This window comes from Furipterus horrens, unplaced genomic scaffold (assembly GCF_987537825.1).
Source record: "Furipterus horrens unplaced genomic scaffold, mFurHor1.1.pri manual_scaffold_3, whole genome shotgun sequence".
NCBI lineage: Eukaryota > Metazoa > Chordata > Mammalia > Chiroptera > Furipteridae > Furipterus > Furipterus horrens.
In genome coordinates, this window is record NW_028327173.1 from 9,378,942 (window position 1) to 9,403,383 (window position 24,442).

At 53.3% G+C, this 24,442-nt stretch overlaps 1 protein-coding gene and 1 long non-coding RNA gene across 3 annotated transcripts; one reads left to right on the forward strand and one right to left on the reverse strand.

Moving 5' to 3' along the window:
* Nucleotides 1-1,171: 1,171 nt before the first annotated feature.
* ZBTB17 (zinc finger and BTB domain containing 17) lies at nt 1,172-24,082 on the reverse strand. 2 transcript variants are annotated; one of them, XM_090268654.1, is made up of 15 exons: nt 23,957-24,082; nt 7,568-7,774; nt 6,323-6,511; nt 5,502-5,642; nt 5,056-5,181; nt 4,221-4,459; nt 4,000-4,142; nt 3,614-3,914; nt 3,122-3,209; nt 2,917-3,033; nt 2,700-2,820; nt 2,337-2,467; nt 1,811-2,020; nt 1,619-1,708; nt 1,172-1,536 (listed from the first exon to the last, which is right to left on the reverse strand). In XM_090268654.1, exons 1-15 carry the CDS (start codon nt 23,961-23,963, stop codon nt 1,253-1,255), a joined length of 2,394 nt encoding a protein of 797 aa, XP_090124780.1. In that variant the 5' UTR covers nt 23,964-24,082; the 3' UTR covers nt 1,172-1,252. The 2 variants fall into 2 exon arrangements, with proteins under 2 accessions (XP_090124780.1, XP_090124781.1); XM_090268655.1 differs by lacking the exons at nt 7,568-7,774; nt 23,957-24,082 and having other exon boundaries at nt 5,502-5,664; nt 6,323-6,505.
* Nucleotides 9,332-12,655, forward strand: LOC150014236 (uncharacterized). Its single transcript, XR_016509913.1, has 3 exons — nt 9,332-9,493; nt 10,219-10,335; nt 10,977-12,655. It is a non-coding gene; the product is annotated as an uncharacterized LOC150014236 (long non-coding RNA).
* Nucleotides 24,083-24,442: the final 360 nt, after the last annotated feature.

Sequence of the window (24,442 nt, forward strand, 5' to 3'; positions counted from 1 at the left end):
AGAGATATTCGTCACAGACTGAACGAGAACCATTTTTCAGTGCTGTGGTGGTGTAAATATGTGACACTTCAAGGTTCTGGTTGACTCTTGGATAATGTAGAAGGCACTACAGGTAAACTCACCCCCCATGCAAACTCAGACATCTTTGGTGTCGGCTCCTTACCCTTCCTCCTCTGAGGGTGGGGCGGGCTGGCCCGGCAGCAGCACTGGCACAGCCTGGCAGGGTGGTGTTCCTGACCAGAGGATTGCACAGTGGGCCAGACTTTCCCTGCAGCTAGAAATACTACAAGCTGAGGAATCAGGCAGGGATGGGAACAACCACAGAGTTGGTGGTCTCACTTGAAATATCCATGGGGCTTCTCCAAACACCTGCACTTCTGATGCATGAAGCTACCATCCCTGCATAAGGGATTATAGCTCGTGCGAACAAATTGTATGGAAAACGGGCAGAGATAGCATTGTGTGTTGCCCTGCTCCACTGGTCCCTGTTTCTGCTCCTAGTGTAAGCAGTGCTGTCCCCCACCTCCCCATCAAAGCTCCTGGCTGCTCATTGTCCCTCCTGACCCTCACCTGGTGGGAGAGAGTCCATTGATTCAGGGCAAGTAAATGTTCCCAAAAGATGGTACTGGCTTGGCCATGATCCTTTGGTCAGGGTTACTGTAAAGCCCATGTGGAACCCTCCCGCTTCTCTAAACCCAGCAGAACCAGGCCTGTCGCCCGTTGGGCCTGGTTCTCTGCCTACTTTGCTGCTCTGGCTGAACGGCCCCTGAGCTGGGCTTTCTGGGTTTCCTAGATCCTGGTAAGCTGTGGCCAGCCTGTGCTGGCCCAGCTCCTAACCCCCAGGCAGAGGAGGGAGCAGGGTCACAGCCAAAGTCCAGGGCAGAGAGGGTAGGTGGGGTCCTCAAGGCGAAGAGGTGAGAAGCCTCCAAAGAGACTGGATGAAGGGATGGGGCACGTGGAGCTGCTCTGGCTTGGGAATGCTACCCTGACTCAGGCAAAGAAGCCAGCTTCTGTACAGGTCCCAGAGCTCCAGTCCCATTCCGCAGAAGACGGCCTGGCTCTCCCCAGAAGCGGGTCTCTGCCAGCTGGTCCCTGGGTGGAGCAGCCCTTTGTGGCATCAGCCACAGCTGCCGGCTCCGCACCCCACCCCTACAGGGAGCTGTAGGCAGCATTAGAAAATAATCAAATTTATTCTCGCTAGTGAACGGGGCCACCCATCCTTAAATAAACAGTCAGGAGGAGGGATGCCTGCTCACTCAGCAGGCGGTGGACAATCTGGGGCTGTGGGGGGTGTCTCTGCCAGAGCGGGCTGGCCATCGGCTCCATCCCGAGGGCGGAAGACCAGTTCCCCAGCCTGCAACACTTGCCCGGCTGGCCACGTGCTGCCTGGCCCGTACTGCTGGTAGAAGTCCGCATCTGTCTGGAACATGACCAGTGCCTGTGCTGTGTGGATCCGCACGTGCTGGGCCAAGCTGTTGGCATCCAAGAACTTGTCCCCACAGGAGTCACAGGCATAGAGAATATGGGTGTTGGGGTCTGTGGGAAGTGGGGGCCACAGTCAGGATGGGAAGGATCCTTGGGGTCCACCAGCTTTCACACCTTGGGCAGCCCCTCTCACCTTCCTCCTGCACTTGCTTCACAGCTTTGCTGATCTCGGCTTTAAGAACTTCAGTCTCGTCAGCAGTCACCGCAGCCCCCACTGGTACCACTGTGGGCAGAATCAGCAGGGTCTAAGGCCAGAGGCACCTGCCCCTTCACAATCCCAGGAGCAAGCTGCCCATAACCACCCTCTGCTGCCCATGGCCCGCACCTGTGAGTTGAGTGACGGCTGTTGCTGCCAGTGCCTCGGTAGCCAGTGTAACCATGTCATCAACAGTGACCACGCTGACCTCACCACCCTCATCTGGCTCCAGGATTTTGATGCCTGCCTTGCCCTGGTGCACAGTCTTCACATGGGAACGAAGGTTGTCCACCCGGTTGAAGCCGCGACCACACTTGTCACACAGGTAAGGCTTCTCTCCTGGGGGAGGAGGCAAGGTTCTCTCCTGCCATTGGGGGAGGGGGGAGGACCTCAGTGGCCTCCAGCTTCCCCAGAAGCCCTGTCTTTTCCAGTAGCAAGTGCTCTGGGGCAGCCACCAGAGCTGCACAGAAGCCTCCAGTGGCCCCTGCACCTTCTGGAAGCTCTAAGAAAATGGGCTCCAAACTTGTGCTGCCTTCAAAACCACCTGCTGCAAGTGCCAGGACCCAAGGCTGCAATCGGGGGGGTACTTCCCTTCCCACCACGTCCAAGAGCAGGGCATGAGACAGGCCAGACGGGCAGATGGGCGTGCACTCACCAGTGTGGATGATGATGTGCTTGGACAGGTCCCCCACGTTCACAAAGGCCTTGCTGCACACGCTGCACTTGTGGGGGCGGATGTTGTCATGGTGGCGAATGTGATTGGCCAACTGGCTGGACTGGACAAACCTGCAGGGCCACAGAGAAAGGGGATCACACTTCACTGCCCATGCCTGGGGCTGGGGGAGCTGGGCTGGGCCTCCTGCCTCTCCTTCTACACTGGAGTGGATCCCTGGACCTACACTTGGACAGTGGTCGGCTCAGTTCCCAACTGAGCCTTAGTTTTTCTGAACCCCTTCACCGTGCAGAGTGTGGGGATCCCACAGCGCCCTGGGCATGGGAGGGACAGGCGGGGCAGGACCTCTTGCCGCAGCGCTCGCAGACGTAGGGCTTCTCCCCAGTGTGCTGGCGCACGTGGGCGATGAGGGAGCTGGCCTGGGTGAAGGCTTTGCCGCACATCACGCACTGGCACGGCTTCTCGCCTGGGGATGGGGCAGGAGATGTTGGCGCCTACTTCTTCTCCTTCCCGTGTGCCCTCCCCAGCCTCCGGGTTCCCACCGCTGGGCTTGCTCACGCACCCGTGTGGATGCGGACGTGCCGCTGCAGGGCGCCGGGGTCAGCAAACTGCCGCTGGCAGTGCATGCACACGTAGGGCTTCTCCCCGCTGTGGATCCGAAGGTGCCGCTTCAGGTTCCCTGCGGAGACCAATGGAGGGCTGGCGTGGGGCACCATGAGGTGGCCGAGGAGTGGAGGGCATGGGGCAGCCAGGCAGCCTGGCCCTACCTGAGGTGGTGAACTGCTTCCCACACTCTCGGCACTTGAGGGGCCCATCTGCGATGTGGATCTTCAGGTGGGCCTTCAGATTCCCCACCTGTGCCAGGCAGGGGTCAGGAAGGCCACCCCATACGTGGCCTCGTGCCCCCTCAGCAGCCCCTCTGGCAGGGAACAACTGATCCTGGGTCCTCCCAGGGGCCTGTGGATGGCTCCATCTTTGCTTAAGGCCAAGGGACTGTTCTAGGTCCCAGCAGTGAGAGGGCAGCCACCCCTATAGCCCCTTCTTTCTGGTCCACACCCCATCCTGACTTCACCTGCCTTCCCATTTTCCTAGGTGGAGCTCCATCCTGGGGAAGGGTCGTGTCCTACCCAGCCACCCGCTTTTCCCACTAAGCCTGTTCTCGAGGGCCATGGCCCGAGGCAGCAGCGCCCTTGGCCCAGGGGCCCCCTCTGGCCAGTTTGCGTGCAGGGCGTGGACGCCGCCAGGTGGTGCCCACACACCTGGTTGAACTTCTTGTCGCAGTGAGGGCACTTGTGCTCCTTGTCAGTGTCGTGAGTCTCCAGGTGGCGCATCTTGGAGGTGGGGTCGGAGAAGGAGCGGCCGCAGTAGTCGCACTGGTAGGGCTTCTCGCCGCTGTGCACCAGCTGGTGCCGCTTGAGGTTGCCGGACGTGGTGAAGAGCTTGCCGCAGTCCTCGCAGCGGTAGCGCACCTCGCCCGAGTGCCGCTTCTTGTGCAGGTTCAGCAGGCTGATGAGCCGGTAGCTCTTGCCGCACTCCTCGCAGCCGTAGGGCTTCAGCGGGCTGGTGGTCAGAAGGGAGAGGAGGGGTCGCTGGGGTCCCACCAGGGCCTGGCCGGCGGGGACCCGCGGCCGCCGGCGCACCGCACCTGTGTGTCTTCTCGTGGGCCTTGCAGGCGGCGGGGTCCGAGAAGGCCTTGCTGCACTCCCGGCACGAGAAGGGCTTCTCGCCGGTGTGGATGCGGATGTGCCGCTTGAAGTTCCCCGTGTGCGTGAACTCTTTCCCACAGTCCTGCAGGGCATGGGAAGCTGGTGTGAGGGGGCTGCGGGGCGAGAGGGCGGGGCCGGGCGGGGCCCCCCCTGGCCGCACCTCGCATTTGTGGATGACGGAGCCATAGGCCTTGGACTCGGTGCGGTCACCGTAGGTGCCTGGGCGCAGGCCCCGGGCCTCCATGCCCAGCTCCTGGCCCGAGTCAGTGCTGGCCGACTCCTCACTCTCCTCAGGGGCGTCCCCCTTGTCCAGCTGCGGCCCCTCTTCCTTCACCACAGCAGGCTCGGCATCCTCCTCCTCTTGCTCCTCCCCTTTCCTGGCTGGCTCCACCTGCATGTCTGCAATGAGAGCAGGCACTGAAGGCAGAGGGACCTCGGAAGGGATGTGACCTCAGAGTCAGACAAACGTCAGGACGACGACCTGGCACCTGGCCACGTCAGGCCTGGGGCTGTCTCATCTCCACACACTCCCCTCTTTCTGTGTGGGCGCCTAGCAGAGCCTGGCAATGTCTGGCACCACCAATGAATGGTCCCAGCACTGGCCAGGGCAGCAGCAGGTGAGCTGCTGGCCAGGACACTTGCCGCTCGGAGGATGGAGGCAGACAGGCCTCAGTGCACGGGGGTCCCACGTGGCTGCCCAGCAGGAAGGGCGGTGTCAGCCAACAAATACTGAGGGGTGCTGTGGGCTGCGAGGCTCCCCGTGGAGCTCAGCCCTGGGCAGAAGGCCAGCGCTGCAGCAGCGACACTTCTGTGCTAATTGGGAGCATGGCCGGGGTTCACAACCGAGAACCTGATGTCCAAATTCAAGAATGAGAAAAGATGTCAGCCCAAAAGTTGAAGTGGGACAGCAGCAGGTAGGAGAAGAGGGACGTTGGGGGACGCATAAGAGAGGGGCGAGTGAGAGAGGGGGCGGGGCCCTGGCTGGGGGGCGGTACCTTGTTCCAAGCTCTCTGACAAGACGGCCTCGGCCTCAGCAGCAGCCATGCCACCGGTGGGGTCAGGCTTGGGCACTACCGGCATTGGCTCCCGGGGGGCATCGGCCTTCTCCGTCTGCTCTGCACCTGGGGTGGTGGTGCGGGGACACTGGAGGTTGGACTGAGGCTCTGTCCAGGGGCCAGATGGCTCTCCTGGACTAGGCCCCTAATAGTGGCCATGGCTCAGGGAGTGGGCTGGGGTGGGGCTAGCACATCCAAGCTCAGGCTGCTCGTGCCTCTGTTCTGGCTGGAACAGACACCCCAGAACAACAGTGGGTCCTTCCGGATGACCTGAGCTCGAGGGCTGCCACCCTACCTCCCAGCCCAGGAGCCTCCTGAGGGAGGCCTTCCCTGCACTGGGGCCCCAGGGAGAGGGCAGAGCAGTTGGCCTCAGCATCACAACTCACCACTGGCCGCACTCTCAGCCTGCCCGCCTCGCTCCTCTTTGGGCTCCCTGCCTGGGCCCACGGGCGGACTGCCTCCGGCAGGATCCAGCTCACCCAGCATGGCGGCAGCAGCCTTCTCCTCTCTGGCTCTCCTGTCCCCTCCTGGAGATGGAACAGGACACACCTGCTGTTTCCCATCAAGTGCCCACCACTTCGAGGGGTGAGGTTGCTAGCTATCCCGGATCCTCCCTGGGGGTACATCTAAGTAGTGGCTTCTTGGTTTTCTCATTCAACAAATTATTCGCAGGACATACAATTTGCACCAGGCTGCCGGCAGGCCCGGGAATACCACCGTCATGGCTGCTGCTTCCATGGGGCTCACAGACTGGCAGGGAAGACAGGCCTCACCCATAGAATATCAATGCTGATAAGAGATCAGTGCTTACAAGGAGAGGGGCAGGGCTCTCTGAAAGTGTACCACAAGGAATCTGACCCAAACCAGGCATCAGGGGCCCTTCTGAGTGGGGAGGGGAACAGAGGAAGGCCCGGGAGAGAAGAGGGCAGGAGGAGTGAACTGTGTGCAAAGACCTGGAGCCAGGCCTACCGCACGGTTCTCGGCAGCAAAGCACAAGGGCAGCTAGTGACAGGTGGGGAAGGGATAGGCAAAGGGCCCCCCACCCCGAAAGGCCTCTCTCAGACTTTACTGCGGCTAATCCTTACCAGCACCCCGCAACGCAGGCAAGGCGAGAAAAGGAAACTGAGACCCAGAGAGGTGACAGAGAGTCAGAGGCAGAGCCTCCATCAAAAGCCACCTGCTCAGAAAAGCCTGTCAATAATCTTACCTTCCACAGCCAAGGCCTCCATATTGTTCCCAGGGCTGGTGGCCGGCTCAGTGAGTGACTTGAGGGCGTGGCAGGCCGTGATGATGTCCTGCATCTGCAGGAAGCTGGCCACGGCCAGCACATCGTCCACGTTCTCAGAGCTCAGACTCAGCTTGGCCGTGTACATAAACTCCAGCACCTGCCCCAGGCCTGCCAAGGACACAGACAGCCATCACGGACTTGCCTCACGGCCGGGCCCCAGCAGCCTGCCCAGCTGCTCTGCTCGGTGACAGGATCCAGGGATTTGTCAAAAGCAAGGTGGCAGGCCATCACCTCCCTATCTCCTGTGCTGGCAGAGAGGTGGGCAACTGGGGGATTCTCAGCCCAGACAACCTCCAAACAGAGGTGCATCCACAGAGGGCAGAGGGCATGAGCGCCCACCCTACACAAGGGACAGAGAGTGTGAACACCCGCCCTACACAGAAGAGAGGGTATAAATGTTCACCCTACGTGGAGGACAGAGCGTGGGAAAGCCCACGCTGCCCAGGGAACAGAGGGTGAAATGGAGGACAGAGGGTGTGAATGCCTGCCCCGCGTGTAGGACAGACAGTGTCAAACGCCCATCCCGGACCCTCGCTACCCCACTGCTACCCCTCTCCGCCAGAGGACACTCCAACTAGAGTGTGTCAGCACTGGCTTCCATCAGGGCTCTGCCGCAAACTCTCTCGCTGACCTCCAGGCCAGTCGCCTGACCTCTTTGGGTCTCAGTTTCCGCATCTATAAAACGGGGGGATGTGACCTTGCCCCCGCCTTCTCATAGCATGTCACGCCATTCTGGGTGGGGAGCCCAAATCTATGACCAGTTTCTTCCTCGATCCCAAGTCCCTCCTGACTCCCTTCCCAGCCTCAGCCCCTGCCATCCTCATCATGGTTAGCACTGGAATAGGGGGTCAGGACTCAGGGCCCACCTGTGGTCTGTACCTCCCAATGAGCTTGTCCTGTGTTCACTTTGCCTGGAGCTCATGGTGAGCTCTTCCTGCCAGTTTGCCCTTTACCACCCGTTCCCAGTCTAAACAGGCCCCACCATGTGGTAGGAACTTGGCACCCACACACTCATGGGCCCTGTGGGGGAGGAGTGGCATGCCCCACAGCCTGAAGGTGCTGCTCCCAGGAGGGCAGGGGCTGTGTCGGGAGGGCCTGGCGGGGCACAGGGCCGGTCAGAGCTTCTGGCCCTCCACAAGCTTGACCCTGGATCCAGTGGGGTACCTGCCGCGTTACTGATGTCCAGGTGCACCACGTCCTTCTGATCCACGAAGAGCATCTTGAAGTACTCGCTGCAGGCTGCCAGCACCGCTTTATGGGCCTTAAAGTCGACACCATCCACCACGAACGTGCAGTCACACAACAGCCCCAGCTGCCGCTGCTGGTTTAGCTGCTCCAAGACATGCTGGCTGTGCTGGGGGAAATCCATGGCTGGAGAGAGCCAGAGGGCCTCGTGTGAGCACAGGACGGGGACACCGAGCAGCCGCGATGCTCCACCCCGACTCCCGCATGAGAAGTGTGAGGAGACCGGGAGAATTTAAACAAATCCATGAAGGGGGCGCAAGTCCAGACACTCACTGCAAGCCAAGACCGACTGCAGCTCCTAGATTCTTGGATGTACTGGCTGGAAAAGTTCCAAAACCCGAAAAGCATCGACAGACCAACGAGAACAGCCACCTTTGTGACTTGCCAGGTAATGACGTTAAAAAGTCAAAAGACAAACACAAAACATTGATTGCTGTCAGCATTTCAAAAAAAAAAAGATACGGTCATAAGGAACTAGTATAAATGACCCATAGATGTGAACAACAGGGCAGGGAATGACTGGAGGTGAGGGGGATGGGGGAGAGCAATGGGACAACTGAACAGAACAAGAATTTTTTAAAAAGACAGGGTCGGTTTTACAAGAAGAACCTATGACATAACCTTAGACTAAAGGCCAGATCTTTCCGTTGGGTGCACCTAGCTTCATGAAAAGCCGTTTTCTCCTTCTGTCATGCGAGGTGAACTGCGGGTCTAGGAAGGCAGACCTGCCGTCACCCAGTGTTTCAGGAAGTGGCCCCTTTCCTGCTGCACCCACAGGGCTCTGTGCAAGTGCCCCCTGGGCCAATCGCTCGCTCATTCATTCATTCTTGGGCTCAGGGAGCTACATAAACGTGGGGAGTCCTCGGCCTGCACAAACCTCCCCAGGCTGTCTCGGGAGAAAAAAATGAACTCTGACCCTGACCCCAAGAGCTGACAGTTTCTCTGTGAAAGGCCTCACTTAATGCCTGGAAATCCCACAACTGTCTCAAGTAAAAATGCTCAGAAAATCCCATGGTCTGGTGCCGAGTGATTCTGAATTAGACAAGCCATGACTAAATAAGTATCTAAAATTGCTCTCCTCTCCTCCTCAACACACCGATCAGTCTTAAGATCAGGTCCTCCTTTCAAGAAAGAACCAATTTCAAACTAAAAGTCAATACCCACTCCTGGAACCTCATTACAGAGATCCAACAGGGCCAGGCTGTCACGTCCTGGCCCGGAATCTGAGAAGTGGCGGTGGCTTTTCTTCCAGTGCTTCCGGACCCTCTGCTCTGAGGCTTGTCTGCTCAGAGCTGCCCCAGGCAATTTCTGAGCAGGTGACAGTAACACTCTGGGGCTCCCAGCCCCCAGATTTCAGCAGCCCTTCACTGGCTCTGGCTGTTCCCCTGTTACATCAGCCTCTTGGGGGTGAGTCACTGTGCTGCAGCCCTGGAGCTGTGGTGACCGTGTATGGTTGTCTGGCTGTGAGGAACCATCATGAAAGCCACACCCCAGCCCTCCACACGTGGCTTAACCAGCACAGACCAGCTTTGAAGGATGTCTGGAAACTTTTCAAACGTGGGGCTATGTATTATATTTGCTGAGCTGAGGGAAGTCACCTGACAGGTGGTCGGGCTCCATCAAGTAAGGGGAAACGTGGCAGTGGCAACAGGCCACATGTCACAGGGTACCAGTCTCTGAGCTGTGAGTTCAGAGTTGCTGCTGCTGGGGACCCGGAAACACCTTTCCCTTTGGTTCCAGCCTCTCCCACAAGCTCACAGACATAGTCGGGCTTCTTGGGTCTCTGTGGCTAGAGCTCCTGAGCGTAAGCAGGGAAGAGCCAGAAGCCAGCCCTGGAGCCAGGAGGTAAGGCCCGACTTCTGAACCAAACCAGGCTACAGTAGCAGGGAGCCACCAGAGCCAAGGCCACCACTGACACAGGACATCCTTCTCTAGGTGTTCAGTCCCTGGAAAAAGCAAGTTCCCATTTGTAACCTTAAGGGCTGCAAGACAGAATTCTGGCTGCTCTGCTCTGAGCAGGAGAAAGCTAGAAGAGAGGTGTTTGAAGAACATGGGGAAGAACCAATGCTCAGTCCATGGGTTAAACACCCAGGCAGGCCTGGGATCTGAAGGGAGTACACATCAAGCAGGTGTCACAGGACCCAAAGGCGGGTGGCAAGGAGAGGCCTGGGCCAAATCATCCCCAGAGCCGTCTTCTCTCTGCTGTGGAAAAAATCCACATGAGCAAGCAGGTGTGTGCCTGTGTGTGTGGGCAGCCCGAGTCCCAGTCACCAGGCACCCTGTCTGTCCTCAGCAGCCCCAGGTGAAATACCTCCCAGGGCACAGGGAGGGATCAGCAGGCCCACTGGGGCCCAACCCTCCCTCAGCTCCAGCATGAGCCCTTATGAGTCAGGCCCAACGCTCCTCCCCCACCCCCAGCCCCCGCCACCCGGCAGAGGGCCTGGCTCCCTCACCTTCACCAGGAGCCCACCCGAAAACTGAGCTGGAGGAAGCATCTCCCAGGCTCAGAAACAAGCAGAGAGCATTGGCTGAACCCCCCCGAGGTACAGTTGTTTCCAACCCCCCCTTAGCTGGAGCCTGCTGAAAGCTGAACCCTCCAGCCAGAAAGCACCTGACTTGCTAGGAAGATGAACGTGGAGAGACTCCGGGCGCCCAGGGTGAAAGGGGCCTCCCGACTCAAAGGTCAGGTAGGTTCATCAGCCTTGCGCGAGGCCCCCGCCTGCCTGCGACAAGCCTTCATGCTGCCGCACACCCTAAAGCTGCCTGGGGCTGACACGTGGTGGTGGTGGGGGCTCTCATTTTCAGAGGCCTGGGAGAAGGGCTAGTACAGGTCCTTGGGCGAGGGTGGACGGTGGCCCAGCACCCACACTGCACGCCCACCCGCCCCCACACAGCAGAGAGCAGCTGTGTGCCGTGAGTCATGTTCGCCACCCAATGCTAACTGCACTCTTTCGATGCGAGGTGCCCACCCACACTGGCCGCTCCCCAAGTGTGGGTGTCGTCGGAGAAAACCAGAGGCCGTGGAGTTCCTCTGAGGCAGCCTGCGAGGCTGTTCCAACAGAGGAACACTCCTAAGGCATCTGTTCTGACAAAATCAAAGAAAGAAAAGGGAGAGAGAAAAAATGGGAAGATAAAGGGAAGGAGGAAGAAGCCAAGGGGAAGGAGAGGGACAAAAAAGGGAGGGGAAGAAAGAAAGAAAAAGAAGGCTGTGCCTATAAATAGTTAAGCCGCACTTAAACATGTGCTCAGGTCAGCCCCCCAGGGAGTGTGAGCACAGCCCACAGTGGGGGAGGGGGACTTGCCAAGCTCTAAATGGTGTCACCCACAGAAACGCTGTCGGTGTCACTGTGGATTCTGTAACTGCCCGTGTGCTCAGCCAGTGGCGCTCAGAGCCCCCCAGGCTGCTGTCCAGCTCTCACCACTGCCAGCTAAAAAGCTCAAACAGCTCCTGTCCCCAGGATGGCTGCTGAAGAGGTCAGGGACCGGCTGACTCGGTCCTTTCCTCAGCGCAGGAACTCGGCAGCGCCTCACCTCCGAAGCTGTGCGCTACGCTCTAAAATGCTCACCGCAGAGGAGACTCCAACTGTCTCCTGTTTTATAGTCTACAGCAACGGGACCCACCAGGATCTGGCCACGCTTAGAGGGAGGGTCCAGGAAAACGGGGCGCTCGCCTGGGCTACACTGTGGGACATGTGGGACCACAGGCAGGGAGCTGCCTGTCCTGAATGCACACAATGAGGGTCACTGTCTGAGGACACGTTAAATACCCTAATGAAACCAACAGCCAGCTTCCCCTGACCAAAGTGCTGTTCCCACCAGCTCTCCACTCAAGCCTAAGTGCGGAGTCCCTCCCCCCTGACCCACCTCGCTTGAAGGGCGATAAATATGGGCCTTAGTTAAAGCTACTTCCATGAGAGACCCTAAAAACTTGGGACTACAGAAAACACAGAGCAAGACCACACAGCCCAATGAACCCAGAGTCCTCCTGTCAGATGCAGAAAAGCAGAGCCCCAAACTGGCACACGAAGACAGGCGTGACCTTCCAACAGACTCCTGGCTGCACCGGGGCACCTGCCCGACACCGCCAGCTGCTCGGCGGTTCTCCTTGACTAACGGGACAGGCCTCGGTGTCAGAGCTGGAGCGCCTTCCCGCCGACCAGCAGCCTGGCTGGACGCACAGCTGGCCCTGCCTCACAGGGCTTCCTTTGGGAATGAAAAGCTGGTGGACTGCGGGCCCAGATGAGCGATCTGGACAAGGATGGCGGGGGCACCAGTCTCCAAAGCTGGCCGCCAACAATGCCTCCCACCTGTCAGTGCCGGTGGCACCTGCTATGGGCCTCCAGCTGAATCTGAGTGGCCCTGTGATGACTGACCAACAGGACGCAGTGACTGCGCCAGTTCCAGGCCCGGCCCATGAGAGGTCTGGAAGACTCTGCTTTGCTCTCTCGGAATCCAGCCGCCCTACTGTAGGAACGTCCAGGCTCTCCTGTGGGGGAGGGGACATGTGGAAGTGCCCTGGAGGGGACAACATGCAGAGGCCACGTGAAGAAGAACTGAGATGCCCCTGCTGACAGCACCCAGGCTCCAAAATGAGACGCTTTCTTGGACCTTCCAGCCCAGCTACCAGCTGAACGCTGTCACGTGAATGACCTCAATGCCTTGCTGAACAAAAACTTGATCAGTCAACCCACAAAATGGGCAGAAATAAGAAATTGCTGATGGTTTAAGACAGTAAGTTTTGAGGTGGTTTGCTTACCGTAAGAACTGCTATAGAGGGTAAACGAGAAAGGAAAAGGAATGATTAACAAAAATATTCAGGATAATGGTTCTCTCTGGAAGGGAGGAAGGGCAGCCAGAATCACAATACTGGGAATGTTCCATTTCTTCGATTATTTAAACAAAGCGTGTACATTTAATATACTTTTGTAGGGGGACATTTTTCAAAATTTGACTACATTTTTAATAAGAAAAAAGTGAGTGCAGGCGCACCCCTCAATCCATGCAGACACAGGTGATTCCCAATCATGCTTACAGCCGCTTTTTGCCCGCTGGAGCTGGAAGAGCCACATGGGCGGGAGGAGTGGGGTTTGGGGGCGGGGTGGCCGGCCACCTCATTTGTCCTTCGGTTCCCAAACATCTGTAAATACGCTGCTGACAAAAGAAGGGTTTCTCCTTGGGTCACAAAACACACACTCCCCAGATCCTCCCAGAAACAATAAAATGGCATTTATGGAATCCCTTCAACATGCCAAGCAACACAGTGCCAGGCTTGGCACAGCCCGATCACCTAAAAACTAAGAACATGGCTGCTTCTTCCAAGATGCAGGGACTTGAGAGGCTGATCAGTACTGTGGAGGCAGCAGAACCTGAGGACAGGCCAGCGGGGACCTGAATCTGGGTTCCGCCACCTACCATACTAGCAGGTGCTCTCAGCAAGCTTCTTCTCTCGGGAAGCATTTGAGATTCTGCTCCCTGGCACATGTCATTAGTTTGGCTCAAATAAATTCTTATAAAAATTACAAAAATAAAATAGAAAAGCTTCTCCTCCTGCAAAATGGGGCCCATGGGACTTCCTTCCACATCTGTAACAGGATTAAGTTAGAGAACATAAGCAAAGGGCCCATACCGTCCCTGGCACGCGGTGAGCCCTCAACAAACTTTTTTTTACCAGGCAGCAGAGATGCAGATTATAGTGGGTTGTTGGTTTGTTTGTTTGTTTTAGGCCAAAGACCATATCAAACAGTTTCTACATACCCTTTTATGCTGGGCACCTCGGGTGCACTCAATAACTATTTGGTGCCCTAGCTGGTGTGGCTCAGTGGACTGAGTGCCAGCCTGCAAACTGAAAGGCTGCAGGTTCGATTCCCGATTAGGGCACATGCCTGCGTTGTGGGCCAGGTCCCCAGTTGGAGGCGTGCGAGAGGCAACTGATCAATGTGTCTCTCGCACACTGATGTTCCTCTCCCTGTCTTTCTCCCTCCCTTTCCCTCTAAGAATAAATAAATTAAATATTAAGAAAAAAAAAAGTTGTAATCATAACCCATTATTCCTTCTAAATGCAACCTGGAAAAATCCCAGAGCCCAATTAACATTCTGAGAGGGGGAGAGTGGAGGGAGGGGCACTGGGCAAGAACCATTCAGGACGATTTTCTTTTTCAGAGAAGCACTTTATATTGAACAACTGTTCTGTTAAACCCCAAGGGTGCTCCCGGGTGAGGGCTGGAGCGCCTGCCCAGAGCTCTAAGTGGGTCCACAGAGCCCCGCTCCATGTCAGAGTCAAATGGGCACTTGTCCAACATGAAATATTTATTACTGAGGTTATTAGCAAGCACTGAACTGCAGGCAGTTTCCACACTGCCACGCAGAGGGAACAATGAGCCAGGGGACGGCTGGCCTGCCGCAAGGAGACACTGATCTTCACAAACAACAGTCCCCGGCCCCCAGGGCATGCTGCGCCCTGCTGCAGGCCTGGACAGGAAGGACACAGCCATCTCATGTCCAGGGACATTGTGTAACCTGAAGCAGGTGAGAGGGAACACCATTTGGCTTCCAGTTGCTCGGAGTTCCTGATTTTCTAGAAATACAGGTGCCTCCTAGTACAGCTTAGAACTCAGGCAGATGGTGTGGGTGCGTCACAAAAAATGGTGTGCATGCGTGGGGACAGGACAGAGGGGGACAGCCCGCCTCAACATCACAAAATAACAGTGAGCGGAGGAAGTGGTGAGAAATGCAGCCGGAGGGACAGACGCACAGGGCCAGGCCACCATGCCAGGACGGAGCGTTCATCCTCGGCAGCCAGGAGCCACGCTGGGGCTTTAGGCAAGAGGGTCGCGGTTAGGCTCGCGCTTCTGAGGGTCGCTCTGGCTGCGTGCGGATGGAGAACAGATTGAAAGGGGGTGGGGCGGGGGCGGTCAGAAGCAGAAACACAAGTTAGAAGTCCCACAGCACTGGACCCTCGGGTGTGAAAAATGGGACAATATCACCCCCACCTGGCACTGAGAAGGTTTAGCTAGTGCCCAGAATCCAACGCACGTACCTTTCTGAGAAGCCTGTGCACGTGGCCCTCCCACTGAATATTGCCACACCCTCTGGGAGTTTCAAGTACATCTTAACGTGGCTCCAAGTCCCTTAACACTTAGTACCTGACTCTTCCTAAGGGAAGCCGGACTATGCTGTTTGTCCAAAACCATAACCCCAGGTTGGGAATTCCTACTTCTTCCTCACATTTAAAAGGAAACATCCATGTCTCTGGAGGGAGGTACAAGACACTGGTAAGGAGACCGTCCTTGGAGCAGGGTCACTGTAGCTCCCTTCGGTATTTTGTTTCATCATTTGTAAATATTATCTATTAAAAACTTTTTAAAAATTAAAACCAAGAAATAAAAAGGAAGGAAGGAGGAAAGAAAGAAGAGAGAAAGAAGATGTTCACAAAGTCACAGCTCCTTTGTTTCTATTTACCATAAAACCTTTAAGACATTTTTCTAGAAGACTTGGTGACTAAAAAGTTCTCAACAGGGAAAAAAAAAGCTCATGAGGGAAATGGAAAATTATGGTAATTTCCACAAAGAATGTGTCACTCGGGAAAACTTGATGAGCAAAAATTCCTTAAGGGGACAAAACTGAAAATCCCCTAGAAGAGCAGCTGGTAGCCTTCCTCAGAGCGGAGCCCCTGTGACAAAGATGAAGACTCCCCGGGGAGCTCTCTGACTCCCCAGGCCCAGTTCAAGCGCCTGTCTCGGGACGGAGCCAGGCTGGTTAAGTACCTCGGGCAAGAGGACTTCCATCTTGGTTCCTCAATTCCCTTTCTGTAAAATGGGGATGGTAATAAAGGTCCCCACCTCATCAAGTTGCTGTTGGCCATCACTATTATTACATATTTACCCATGCCAGCAATATGAATAAGTGAGCAAAGAAAAGAAGGGAAACCTAATGCCCTAATCCTCCCTCGCCCCATCTTCTAAAAATGGACATAAGCCAAAGTTGTGGGTTCAATTTCCAGTCACGGCACATGTAGGAAGCCATGCATGAAAGCATCAATAAGTGGAACAAATGGCTGTCTGCCTCTCTCTCAAATCAACCAATAAAAACTTTTAAATAATAATAAAATAAAAAATGGATGTAAAATCTCATCAGTCATCCAGGCGCCCATCAAAGATGAAGTTTCAACCTGAAAGAAGACGAGAAAAAGGCCCTACACACTACAGTGCTTACTCCACTCACCAGCAACCAGGGTACAAGGCAGAGATGCTCCATACGTGGTGGCAAACGCCACCTTCTTTCTTCCAGGAACACAATTTTGAAGGAGCCACGAGAAAGAAGACAGAACACACAATCCCAAAAGAAGACAGAGTTGTCACACGATGACAGTTAACCCTTTGAATGCCATGTGTAATTTGAAATTTGGATGAGAAAAAATTGCAGCAGTCCCTCGCTATATCGCGGTTCACTTATCGCGGCCTCACTGTATCGCGGGATTTTTTAAAATATTATTTATCGCGGATTTTTTGCTATGTCGCGGGATTTTGCGGTACTGTATACATATGTTGTTAAAGTTACATAAGGTTTAAGAGTGTAGAATAAATGTAAGGTTCCTACTTTGTGGGGGTGTCTGGAACGTAATATCCGCGGTAACTGAGGGAATACTGTATATCAATATATAACCTGAGGTACAAAAAAAGAGAACAAAACATAAAGTACGAATTATTTCATTGTTATTTACATTTATAGCCATCGAGAAAAAAGTTGCTGGGAGCGATGCTGGCACTTTTGGGAAAATTTGTCAGCGTCGTTCATAGCGACGTTGGCACTCAAGGGGTTAAGATCAACAATCCAAGCCAGAGGAAAAACGTTGGCAGGATACCAATTGTTTGGAGGTGGATGTAGTTTGACTTCAGTGTAACATATGCTTTTCATGTGACTTTTTCTGGATTTGTGTCCTCCTGGGGATTAGTGATACTGAAGTCACTTCCAGTGTTAAGATTTACTAAATGTTGAGTAAATGATTTACTTAATAAAACTGCCAGATTACAAATGCATGCCTTTGAAGCATAACAGATACCGTGTGAGTGACAATAAAAATGAGATATTAACCGAGCATTTAGCAGATCATTGAAAACTTTCCCTATATTGAAATATTAAGATTTCCAAGTATGAACATGAATATCAAGTATGAACATGAACATCAAGTATAACTATATGTGAATGTATATAACCTACATAAGTCAACATCAGATTATATATTTATTATTCCAAATAGAATTAAATTGAAGTTTATACTTTGTAAAACTTGACTGGGAAAAACAAAATGAGTAGAGGATGTTTTAGAGGAATATTTTGGGGGATCTCACAAACTTCCATTTGGCATGGACAAAGACTGCTCAAGAACGCAATGTCTCAATTTCCACTGATTTTTTTAAACCTTTGGGCTCCCCAAGTCCAGGCCTAAGGGCTGCTCTAGAAGATAGTTTTTGGCCAGCGGCCCTGGGATTAGGAGAGGCTTGAGCTCCGCTCGCCCTTGAAGAAACAGGGCTGCCGACCTCCTGCTCCTCAAATCCCTTCCACCAGCCGGAAGGATGAATCAGCAAAGCCGCTGAGAGCCTTCTCACGGATGGACAACTTGCACTGCCGGCTGGGCGACCTGCGACCCAGTGGTTTTGCAGCCGGCCGCTTTGAAGTGTGCCCTTAGCTTGGCCAGAAACTTGGAAACCACCCCCAGTGCTGCCTGGTTCCTGGTTCTAAGGCAGGCAGCCTGAGAGAGGCAGGGGTGGGGACACAGAGACACAGACAGATGGACAGAGACAGAGACAACGCTTGTCACACCATGACTGCTCTCTCTGTAAGACATGCAGGCCGGCCTCAAGGGACGGACTAGGAGGGCTGCAGTAGGGAAGGGAGGGTACCCAAACTTAATTCTTAGGAGTATGAAAGATTAGTCAGAAATCTCAATGTTCTGTTTCATTCCCTTTACCCTTACTTCTCAACATCCCAAAGGCAAATATAAACTGGGGGGGAAATATTTACAACCCAAATGGTAAATAAGGATTAATAGTCCTGATACACAGAAGACTTAAAAATTAACCAACAATGAAGGTATTAATCTACAACGAAAGCTTGTAGACAGATGTTCCCAGCAGCATTATTCATACTAGTCAAAGGGTAGAAACAACCTAAATATTCATGAACTGATGAGTGGATAAATAAAATGTGGTATGTCCATTCAATGGAATATTATTTGACAATAAAAAGGTGCTGATAAATGCTACATCATGAATGAACCCTGAATATATTATTCTAAGTGGAAAAAAAAGTCAGTCACAAAAGACAAGTTGCCCGGTTCCATTTGTAGGAAATGCCCAGAATAGGCAAATCGATAAAGACAGGAAGTGGTTGTCTAGGGCTGGCAGAGACAGAGGTGAATGAGTGACTGCTAATGGTGGTGGGCTTCTTCTGGGGATGATGAAGATGTTATGAAATTAGATACGGTGATGGCTGCACAACTCTGTGAATATACTAAAAGCCACTGAATTGTATACTTTAAAAGGGTGAATTATATGGTAAGTGAAAAGCTTACCAAAGCTATTATAAAAATTAATCAATAGTCTCCCAACAGAAAAGTGAGTCAAAGAAATGAACAGGCAATTCACAAAAGAAGAAATACCAGAGGTGGGTAAACTCTACACAGAAATAGTCAGAGAAATGCAAATAAGCAGAAGATATCACTTCCAGTATCAGACCAGCAAAAACTGAAAAGACTGCCCGTTTCCACTGTGGCCAGGGCCTGCTCCCAGGGAGCAGGAGCAGACAGACAGCAGTCTGCACAGCAGCCTACCAACACCGAAGCACATGCTTAATGCATTCATTGGTTGGGTAAAAATTAATGTTTGGATGTGAGTAACTGATCAGAGAGCCCACAGTGCAGATGCTACGATGGCTGGATCTGACGGGTCATTTCACCCAGCTAAAAGGAAACCAAGAGCCCTGGTACAGGGCGGTGCCCAGAGAACACCCAGCCTTGCTAATAAGCTCCACCATGCTGAGCACTCGGGGGCTTGCTGGTAAGAGAAATCATGGTTTCGTTTCCAGAGGGCAGTGACCCATGGCATGAACACCACCAGCAGAGGGCATGAAGGGAGTAACTGGAATAGCTCCTATGGCAACCTACCTGTAAAGTCTGGTAATACTGTTGTTGGGAGGAGGGGAAGCAAACAGTATTGTCAGCTGAAGTGTAAATTAGGGAAACCACTTTGGAAACAATTTAGTATTATTTGATCAGAATGAAAATGCACATACCCTGGAATTTAGTCCCACACCTGGGGCTGTCTTGCGGACAGGCTGTACATGTGTGTCCCGCAAATGTTCACAGCAGCACTGTTAGTCTCAGCAAAATATTGGAAACAAACCCAATGTCCACCAGCAACAGAAAGAATCAATAAATTCATCCATGAAAATGAGACACAGCTATATGCAACATGGGTTAATCTCAAGAACAAGTGTTTAGCAAAAGCTTGATTAGCAACATGATTACATCAAGTTCAAAGACCTGCAAAGTTAAACGATACATTGTTTAGCAATATAAACACGGGGTACAACTATAAAGAAGGGCAAGAGCCCTACTGGCGTGGCTCAGTGGATTGAGCACTGGCCTGTGAACCAAAGGGTCACCAATTTGATTCCCAGTCAGGGCACAGGCCTGGGCTTCAGGCCAGGCCCGCAGTTGGGGGCGCATGAGAGGCAACCATCTGTTAATGTTTCTCTCCCTTCCTCCCTCCCTTCTCCTCTCTCTAAAAATAAATAAATAAAATCTTTTTACAAAGTGGGGTGGGGGGGCAAGAGAATGACAAAAGCCAAATTCAGTGATCACCTCGGGGTCGGGGGAACAGGATCAGTGAGGGGCACGCCACGGTAGTGGTAACATTCCTTTTTGTAAACTGAGTGATGGGTCCCTGCCTGCTCCTTGTATTCTTGTGCTTTATACTGTATATTTTGTATCAATGTTTAACAAATTTTTTGTTACAAATTTCAACAATGTTCTTTCTAACTTTAAACAATGTTGTGAGGCTTGAACTTGGGCAGTTGACTGAGCCCCAGTAAGCCAAGAAAGTCCCTGCCAGGGGCCCGGTCAGCCCTGAGACCTCAGGAATGAGAAGCGCTGCCCACCTAGGGTCTGAGCTAGGGAGTGAGAGCTTCCGGCTGGGCAGTGGAGCCTTCTGTTTGGGACAGGAAAGGGACACTCAGATGAATAGTTTCAGTGGAGGGAGTGCTGCTGAGGCTGGGGTGGGGAGAACGGGTTCTGCCGCCAGACCTTTAAAACGACTGAAAGACCAGAAGTTGAATGTGTTTTTTGATGTTACAATGAACCCACCAAGCCTGCTTTCTGACCTGGTCCCCACTGTGCTGGAATTGCCTCCTCTGAGCCTCTGCTCTTCAGACATGAGTGCACAACCCTCGACTCTAACTGCCCTCTGCTTCCTTCCTTTGAAGCTCAGGGCTTATCTCCCTCCAATTTCCTAACAAGCAGGTTTGAATTCAGGAGCCCGAGCCCTGCTTTTCTGCATGTCTCGGTGGTTTGAGGTTGACCTTAATTGGCCGTTGGACTGTTAAGCTACTGATACCCAGGAGGACCTTAGAGAGTGCCAGGTACCTATGCTGACACTCAACACACATCTGTAGCACAGGCTGCAATCCCTCAGTGCTGAAATGCTTCCTCTTTGGCCTGTAGTATTTCCATCGTTGTAAAATCGTGGCCAGCAAAAGAAGTGGACTGTGGTCTCGGGACGGCAGGCTCTGCGCATGTTATGCAGTTGGCGCTCTTCGCTTTCTCTAAGGTTGGGGGTCCCTCCCTGTTGTGGTACCTATCACCCAACAATGTGCCACCCTGCCAGACCCCATGTCTGCGTACCTCTGTGCCACCCATGCAGGCACAATGGGCCACCTGGTTTTGTGTTCCTGTATCAAACATCTTCTTTCTTCCTCAACTCTACACACTTTCTACCCTGACCCTCCCAAAGGTCCTCTTAATAACACTCGAGCTACCAACTATGGAGTCAGGGACTCAGCTAAGCATGTTACATGCATGACCTCATCAATAATTGCACCCAGTCAAGTTACGTGTCAGATTATGAATATCCCCCTTTTACAACTGAGGAAACTGAGGCTTACATCTAGTAAGCATAAGGAAGAGTATAAGCCTAAGTGTGTCTTAGTTCTTGCTTCTAAGCAGTACCCTATCTTGCAGTTCTTAGCTGGGGGTGACTTTGCCTGAGCAAACATCTGGCATTGTCTGGAGACATTTCCGGTTGTCTCAGCTGGCGTTATGTGGGTACTACTGGCATCTATGCGTACTACTGGCCAGGGATGCTACTAAACATCTTCAAATGCACAGGACAGCCCCCCACAAACTTACCCACTCCCAAATGTCAATTATGTCAAGGCTGAGAAATCCTGCTTTACTGGAAAAAGACAGAAAGAGAAACAATCTTCTGACCTAAACTCTCATAGTTCTCCATGTCTACATCCCATATTACAGTGAGATACCAAGTAAAACACCAGGTCCTCCTCTCTCTTCAACCAGGAGCATGCCAACCTCACATCATACTGGCGTTCTCTCCAGCCCCAACTGCCAGTTGCTCTTCAGCCAATCAAAGTTGATCTTCCATCCATCTAGCATTTACTGCCCGCCAGCTATGTGCCAGGAAATGAGCTACACGGTGGGGAATACCAGGAGAAAGCAGACCCTGTCCCTGCATGCAAGACGCTGGGGGTCTACAGGGAGACAGACGAGGAAACCCGTGATTGTAATATGAGGACACTAAGAAGTCAGAGAGGAGGGGCCCCCAAACTCAGCTGTGGTGGGGGCTGGGGAGGGCTCAGAGAAGACTTCCTAGAAGCCTTTGAGTTTGGAAGGGAGCTCCTCCCTTCCAAAGGACCCCTCACCAGACTTTCCAGAGGATGGTCTCTGAGAATCCACAGATGGACAACTTCAATTAGAAAGCTTGGTGGGGCGCCTGAGGGAGACAGGGAGGGCACAGAGCAGTCCTTGTACAACCTGGATAATCCCTGCCTCGTGGGAGGATGGCAACCTGGCTTCCCCACGGGGTCAGGCCTACTTTGACTGCAATCCTAACTGGCATCTCTGGCTTCCAACCATCCTGCACCTTGCAGCAGGAGGTGACTAACATTTGCACATCAGACCTTGTGAATTACATGCTTGACCTCACATAATTCTCAAAACAATATCGTGAGGTAGAGACTGTTATCCCTGTTTTACAGACGAGGAAACTGAGGCGCAGCGATGAAGAAACTGGATCTTAGGACACAGCACCACTCAACAGGGAAGCAGGGATTCACACTCAACACCAGAGTCCTCGTTGCCTCTATCTGAGGGGACCTTTACAGTTATCAACCCAAGACAGGTTGTTTATTCTAATTCCTCACCATCTCGGTAGAGAATTCCAACATCAGTCACCCTTCTGTGCCCTACACAATTTTAAACAGATCTCTGTGGGGTTTCCTATATTGTACTGTGATTATCCACATGGCCAAGAGTTTTACTCATATCCACATCCCTAGCACAGGGTCTGACACGCTGGGCACAGACAACGCTGAATACATAAACAAGCCCGGACTCCCTGGGCACAAGCAACATAAACCTACCCAAGCCAGACCAGCCTGCCTTGCAGAGATGGAAGCCTGGGAAGCATGCCCAGTCCTCTTTTACCAGTGCAGTGGACTTGATCTCAGGCTGGGCCCAAGCCCCAAAGTTGGCACCCTGCTCCTGGATCACTTCACAAAACAGAGTGAGCTGCTCTATCAGCTCTGGGCTGCTCACTTCCAGACCAATAACGGGCAAGGAATAAACTTCTATTTTGTTTCAGCCACTATATTTAGGGATTGTTAAGATTGTAATACTTAATTAAAACAAGGTGTGGGCATTGCCCAGTGATGAACTTAGTCTGATCTTTGTTGGTAAAACCACAATAATATCAATAATTCCCCCTGACCTAGGATTTTGTCATTTGTATAATTTTAAAGAAAAAGCTATCTTGAAAGGATGATGCGACTCATGCTAAGCCTTGAGAAGGACAAAACAAACTGACCTGCTGGTTTGTTTCATCCTTGAGTATTACAGACATACCTCAGATTTCCAAGTAGCCCAGGCTACTCTTTTCTGACCATTTGTCTGGGTAAACTCCAGCTTGGCTCTCCTCCTCCCACTCATAACCTCAGTCAAAGATGCCCAAGTGGGAAACGTGATGAGAACTCAAAGAGTACCTGTTTCCTTAAGAGCTGCCTTTTCATTCATCCGTCAAACACAGGCAAATGCAGAGCACTGAGCACAGAGCCTGGCACATAGTAAGTGCTCAACAAACGTTAAATTGGATCATTTTTGTTCTGCTGTGGCCACCCTCGTTTCTCACCTGAAATATTCTAGCAGATTCTTAATAGGCCTCCAGGCCAATTACATTTTTCACATAGCCAGAGTGGTCCTTCTAATCCACAAATCTCAAATGACTTCCCCTTAACCTAAAATTTAAATTCCATGACTAGATTTAAAAGCCCCCGCCCACCCCCACCCCACCCCCGCCCCCAGGACCAGACCACAGCCTGCTTCCTTAGTCTTAACTCTTGTCTCTAACAAGGAGGACCCAACGTGCTTAAGGACACAGTGAGCAAGCACAGAGACGGAAACCAAGCTGCCTGGCTCCACCGTTGACTTTTCACCACTATGCCAATCTTCGATTATTAGTTCTAACCTTAGAACCCATAGGTGCTGAATCACCGCCTGTGGAATGAATGAATGGATGGATGGATGGAACGAACTGTCGGCAGGGGCCGTGGCGACCTCCTACTCTGCCAGAACCTCCTAGCCCTGGCAGGCCTATGCCCTCTGCCCCGGCCAGCGAATGTGAGCTGCCCTGGCACCCTGTCACCTCGCGGCCACAGAACGCCCACCTGCTGCGGCGCGCGGGGTCAAGGGGCGGTGACAGCCGGGCGGCGGGGGCGGAGATGCTACCATGCTACCAGTTGGGGTGTCATCCAGCCCGGGAGGCGACTCGCGCTCCCTTGCCGGGACTGCCAGTTCTCCCACCCACTTCCCACCCACTTCCCGCCCGCTCCCTGAGCGGCACACCCCGCCCAGCTGCCCGTCACCCTCCTGCCCGGTGGGGTCCCCCCAGTCCGGGTTCCCTTCCCATTCCATTTCCCTCCCCTCCCCCACACAACCGTCCCGGCGTCCTGCCGCACCCCATCCTCCGCCGCCTCCGCCCGATCGCAGGACTCCCCCGGCCCCGGAGGCTCGCTCATCCTCACCTGCCATGTCCCGAACCCCACCACCGAAAGAGGTGCATCACGGCCGCGAGAAGGCCGGGAACGGCACTTCAGAGCAGACAAAGGGCGCCGCCATGTTAGAATCGGGCGGAACCGACCTCGCTGGTTTCCCGGATGCAACTTCCCCCGCATGCGCAGTGCCGCATTAGGCGAGGACAGCGGACAGGCGCATGCGCCTAGCTACTCAGAAGTTAAACATTAACTTCTGCACTTAGAATTTTCAGTGTAACCCTTCCTTAGTTTTCCTTTCCTGTTATGACAAGTAAGAGCCTTTACGGATTCAGCTTTTACTGTGTGCGAGGCACTGTGTTATCTCATTAAATCTTCCCACTAGCCTTAAAATAGTATTGGTCTCCCCCTTTCAGAGAATGAAAAACACAGGCTCAGGAAGGGTGAAAGAACTGCCCCTGTCACGCATTTCTCAAGCGGTGGAGCAAAGGTGTGAATTCAGCTGTGGTGCGGAAGCTG

Excerpts from the sequence above, each read along its gene's own strand:
- ZBTB17 (XM_090268654.1), bottom strand. Across the intron at positions 1,709-1,810 it reads AGCCGTCACTCAACTCACAG|TGGTACCAGTGGGGGCTGCG; the intron begins GTGCGGGCCATG and ends TTCTGCCCACAG. Across the intron at positions 1,537-1,618 it reads GAAGCAAGTGCAGGAGGAAG|ACCCCAACACCCATATTCTC; the intron begins GTGAGAGGGGCT and ends CACTTCCCACAG.